The sequence below is a fragment of the Octopus sinensis genome, linkage group LG3 (genome assembly GCF_006345805.1).
Source record: "Octopus sinensis linkage group LG3, ASM634580v1, whole genome shotgun sequence".
Taxonomy (NCBI): Eukaryota; Metazoa; Mollusca; class Cephalopoda; order Octopoda; family Octopodidae; genus Octopus; species Octopus sinensis.
In genome coordinates, this window is record NC_042999.1 from 169159830 (window position 1) to 169165829 (window position 6000).

The following is a 6000-nucleotide window of genomic DNA, read 5'->3' on the forward strand; positions in this document are numbered from 1 at the left end:
TGGCATGTAAAAATTACCCTTTGACCATTGGGTAATATGCTGTGCTTGAGAAGACCTGTCAAGCCAAGTGAATTGAAGTTATGGCCAAAGCCAGTGCCATCTGATTGGCAACCATGCTGGTGACTCATAAAAAGCACCATTTCAGAGTTGGGCCTCACAGAGGCAGTGACAAGTGACCAAGACCTTTGGCAATATACTCTGCTTGTGTGAAGACCTTTAAAAAATAAGTGAGATCGTAGTCATGGCTGATATCGGTGTCACAAAAAATTAAATACTATCTCAATGGCTTGATTGAAACATTAAGCTATTAAATTCAGAGTGTTGTTAGATTTAGCTTTGGATATTGAAATGTTTGTAGATAGTCTCTTTAAGATTGTCATAAATCACTAATAATTTCAAAGTATTAGGGTAGCTATGGGTGTGAAGTTTGTCATAAAAAAAACAAATGTTGCTTCTAGTTTAGGATGCTATCTTTAACTGCTATATTCTATTTCGTTCTTTGCCTTTGGTATTTTTTGTGGTAAATAAATTAGTTTGTTTTGTTAAGTGATTAAGAAAGCTTCAAACGTAATTCCAGTTTGGAGTTTCTAATGATAACTAACTGGTAACAAGTAAATTGCTCAAGTCTTTGTCACTTTTGTTAGTGAAGAGATGGTAGAAAGAAGGGAACTGTTTCAAGCCTAGAATGAGGATTTCTACCAGAAATGTTAGGTATTTCTCTTCTTTACTATAAAGCATCTTAATTTTTTTAATATTTGTTTACATCAAGTCAGCTTCAAAGAATTAGAAATCACAAGTTGTCCCATTGACTTGTCTCTCGGCTGAAATCATTTATCTACCACTGAGCCTGTTCAGAAAGCTGCAAAAAAATAACAAGAATTGGCTTCAAGATTAAAATTCATATACCTTATTGGAAAGGAAAGGAAACAAGAAAAAATATGTTGGGTGGGCTGGAAATTGTTCCTCAATAATAATTCCAATATGCGAATATATTTGAACAAACATTTTTTCTGCATTATTTTTAATGTTTAATTTTTTCTTTTTATCACAGACTTCCTGAAGGTTTGACACAGCTAAGAAATTTAACGCATTTAGGGCTTAATGACCTGGCAATAATCCGTTTACCTGCTGACCTTGGAGGGTGAGTATTTCATTCAATCTGTAAGTTGTTTATACATACACAAACACATTGAGTGCATAGGTGCAAATCGAGGTGGAAAAAACAGCCTTTATATACCAGACTTTGAGTGAAATACTGAAAACTTCACAAACTGGTACTCAGCATTTCACACAACTGATCAGCAGACAGAAGTGAATTTTTGGAACAATACAATAATTTATTAATATTTATAACTGGTGCAGTGATGATTATTTAGCAATTCATCGAATAAACATTTACAACTGATTCAACAAGGGGTTCTGACTTTTCCAAATTATTGTAATCTATTGGATAAAAACAATTGATAAAAAGTAATACAAACATAAAAGTTGAGTAAAACTAAACAGCATTATCGGAATTTGCAAGTGTTAATAGACATAATAATTCCAGCAAAGATAGAAAGTTATGTTAGAAATTAGGAATTTAAGAAAGATCAAGTCATAAAAAGGAAAATTAAGAAAAGAGCAAATGAGTATCACAAACAGATGAATTAGTAAATAGATAAGTTTGCTATGAATGAAGTGGGAGTTGATGTAAGCCAATAGAAAGGTTAAAAAAAGCTGGGAAGGCAGGGGGAGTGGAAGGGAAATGAGAGGTAATCTATAATACACTTTTATAGATTATAAGAAAGGCGGTGAGCTGGCAGAAACATTAGCACGCCGGGCGAAATGCATAGCCGTATTTCGTCTGCCGCTACGTTCTGAGTTCAAATTCTGCCCGAGGTCGACTTTGTCTTTCATCCTTTCGGGGTCGATAAATTAAGTACCAGTTACGCACTGGGATCAATGTAATCGACCTAATCCGTTTGTCTGTCCTTGTTTGTCCCCTCTGTGTTTAGCCCCTTGTGGGCAGTAAAGAAATATATAATACACTATTATTTACATTGACAGTTTGTATCTAATACAGATAAAAATAATATACACACACTCTCACTCACACACTGGAGAGGAAGGAAGATAGGAGCATCTTCAAGAAGCTCACTTTGGATAGAGTAATTGGATGGATGGGTGGGTGGATGGGTGGGTGGGTGGATGGATGGATGGATTGATTGATTTTATTCATTCATTCATTCATTCATTCTACTTGTAGGAAACAACATAAAAATGGACACACAAACACAGGAAAATTGATCAGAGTCAAACAGATGAAATATGATTTTAAAATATGTAAGAGCATGGATAAATATATCAGTAACTGGAGAAAAGAATCCAAATTGGAGCAATAATTTCAAATAGGTGTAATAATTTAAAATAATCCTAGTAGTACCCATAAAAATTCATTTGGTGGTACAGTGTCAGCCATAAATGTCTTCCCACTCGGTTGTAATATTATGTTATTTCCTTCATAAGCAAATTTTCTCTATAAGGATTGGCTGAAAAGTTCATAGGTTAACCAAGACATTCTCAGGAATGTGACTAAATAAGGTTTATTTCTCAACACAGTCCCCCTTGCAGTTCACACTCCTTCCATCTATGTTGTACTTTGATCCTATTAGTGAAGAAGCTTTCATCCTGTTGTCACCTTTCATAGTGACATCTCCAAGTCTCTCTCTTTGCAGCCTCATTAAATGCAAGTGAGCCATTATCCATGCTGAAACATTTCTCTCCTATGGCATCATGATTCTCTCTCACACACTGTCTTGCAACACGAAACACTTCAAGTCTTTGGTCCTCACAACGTAGAACATTGGCAAATTTTTTTCTTATTTGCTTCCCCTCTGGCTAAATAAATCTGTCTCCTAGCTTTCTTTCTGGCAATCTGATGCAATTCCCTGCTACTAGCGTTCTTCCAGTCCTTCCATGCTTGTTTCTTTTCCCTGTTGGCTCTGTCAACTACATTGTTCCACCACAATGTTTCCTTGGGTCAAGAGGGGATTTTGCAGTATCCACATATCTGGTCAGTAGCCCTCAGCATGTTGTCCTGTAGGAACCTCCAGTTGTCTTCCACATCATGTGATGCTAAATCTTCCACTATCTTGCCAAAAGCTTCGAGTAATACCTCTCTAAATCTCTGTCCATTTGCAGGATCCCTAAGCTTCTAGAAAGTTTTGGCATTTATAAGTTGCTATCTTTCCCCTTTCTTGGCGAGGATGTAATCAATTTGATGAGTGTGCCCACCAGATTGGTAAGTGAATAGGTGGCTGGCAGGTTTCCTGAAGTTAGTTACAAACTATAAGATCATTTGCATTGCAGAACTCCAGCAGCCTGGTTCCCCCCCCATTGTGGGAACCAAATCTATAGCCACCACGTACCTCAGGGAAGCCCACTGCATGTTGTCCAACATGCCCATTGAAGCAGCCAAACACAAAAGGAAGGTCGCTGTCATTCGTCGACGAGATAGTTTTGCAAGAAGGTGTCATAAAATTGGTCTTTGTGTTCATCAAGTAGTCCTAGCTGAGGGGCATAAGCTGAGATAATGGTTGCTAATCCATGTTGCAGCACTAATCTAATCCTAAGTATTCTATCATAGACTCTGATTACCTCAATTACCTCATTAACCCATTTCTCCACAAGAAGTATACCCATGCCCTCGATCCCATCAGTGTTCCCTACCCAGAAAACCTTGTACCTATGTTCTTTACCTGTGAGGAATGTAGCAGAACTTCCTCTCCACCTTACCTCTTGGATGCAGTACAAATCTACATGTCTGAAAAGAAAACTCACATTTGGCCGAATTCATAATCATACAATAGCCTTCAACCTGTATACACTACACCATCATTTTATATGCTACATAATCACTACATTGCATAGGAGATAAACCCTAAGTAGGGATGGGGGAGCATTAAGCCTTTGGAGGTGTTCAAGAGAAAGACATCCAATAGAGGTCAGAGGATAAAGACTTCTAGTACAGGTGGTGGGGATGGGAAGGGCGGGTGCATCATGAAACAGCAAAAAGTCAGGCTGCCGGTGTGAAAGAATAGTAATAATAATAATGAAATAGAATCAGGCATTTGCATTCTTAACTAGAGCTATAACCAACAGTTTTTGGTGAGCCAAACTGTGAGAAGATTGGATAAATGACAATTATAAATGAGCATAAAAGAAAGGGAGAAGAGAGAAAGAAAGAGAGTTAGATTGAGCATAGGGATCGTGATTTTTCTTTCTCTCTAAACATAGGGCAAGGAAGATGAAACTGTGTTTGCATAGATAATGAAATGAAATAATAATGTAATTATGATTTGCACTGTAAAAGAGGTTTTAGATCTGTGTGAGGTTGGAAAACAGAGTTACTTATCTGAACATCTGATTTCTACTCTGTGTGGCAAATGTGTGTGTGTGTGTATATATATATATATATATACACACACACACACACACGCATACATATTCAATTATAATAATAATAAAGGATAAAATCGTTAAAAATTTTCCAGTGGCCAGCATATAAAATAGATGTATTAAGGTGATTTATTATAGTATAAAACAGCATTATAATTAAGGGCACAGAAGAGACCATGCTTATACTGAAAATACACGCTAAATCATCACGTACAAAAATGATGATTCAGCATCTATTTTCAGCATAGGCATGGTCTCTTCTATGCCCTTAGTTATAATTGTATTTTATACTATTATAAATCTCTCTCTCACTCTCTCTCTCTCTCTCTCTCTCTCTCTACACACACACACATCGAAATGAGTGGCACCCATTCCAGTGGAGCACTAAGAGCACCATCCGAGCATGATCATTGCCAGAGCAGCTGACTGGCTTCCATGCTGGTGGCACGTGAAAGATTATTTGAGCAAGGTCATTGCCAGTACCGCTTGACTGGGTCCTTTGCAGGTGACATGAAAAAACACCATTTGAGCATGGCTGTTGCCAGTACTGCCTAACTGGCCCTCGTGCCGGTGGCATGTAAAAGCACTCACTACACTCTCAGAGTGGTTGGCGTTAGGAAGGGCATCCAACTGTAGAAACTCTGCTAGATCAGATTGGAGCCTGGTGCCCCATCTGGTTCGCCAGTCCTCAGTCAAATTGCCCAACCCATGCTGGCATGAAAAGCGGACATTAAACGATGATGATGATGATGATGATGATATTGATATATCATATATAAAAAATAGACATGTGTGTGTTCTGTTTGCTTTTCATGTGAAAACAGCTGCACAAATTGGTTCCATACTTGGGGTGCATAAATAATTTGACCTGGGGTACAGTATTATGGTTTTGATTTTTTTTTATTAAAGATAAATAATATTGCTTTATATAAAATTAACTTCTTTAAAAAGGTTTTCAATGTCAACTTCCAGTACTGATGTAGCAACTGTGGCTAGCTAGACACACACATGTACGTCTGACAGCAATTGTGGCTAGCTGCACACACATATGTAGGTATACAATACACCATCAACGAATATTTACATTTTAACCGCTTCTATTTCATTTCAGCTGTGTTTTTTTTTTTTTTAGCTTGAAAATCTTACTCTTCACATTCCTCATAGACACATTTTTTGCCTTTCTTCTAAGGATTTCTGTTACTTTTTGTCTTTTTATCTACCTAAATCTATATCTATCTATCTGTCTACCTATATCTGTGTGTGTGTTTGCTTTTCACGCGAAAACGGTTTCACGAATTAATACCAAACTTGGGGTGCAGGAATAATTTGACCTGAGAACACTAATATGATCTTGATTTATTTTTTATTAAAAATAAATAATACTGCTTTATATATATATATATATATGATTCACTTCTTTACTAAGTGTACTTTCTCTCACTCCTCTCCTTCTTCACTGTCTCTCTCACTCCTCTTTGTTATTCACTCTCTCACTCCTTTCTCTATCAATAACTCAACTTTTTTCGATTTTACAAATATGTATCTCTATATATATAAAAC

General features: G+C 36.9%; 1 protein-coding gene across 10 annotated transcripts in view; it reads left to right on the forward strand.

Moving 5' to 3' along the window:
• Positions 1-6000, forward strand: part of LOC115209683 (protein scribble homolog) — a 458170-nt gene that overhangs the window by 91424 nt on the left and 360746 nt on the right. For all 10 annotated transcript variants that reach the window (XM_036501621.1, XM_036501616.1, XM_036501617.1 and 7 more), the window contains exon 4: positions 1052-1141. In XM_036501621.1, the coding sequence (XP_036357514.1) occupies positions 1052-1141 (90 nt within the window). The remainder of the gene's footprint in view (positions 1-1051; positions 1142-6000) is intronic.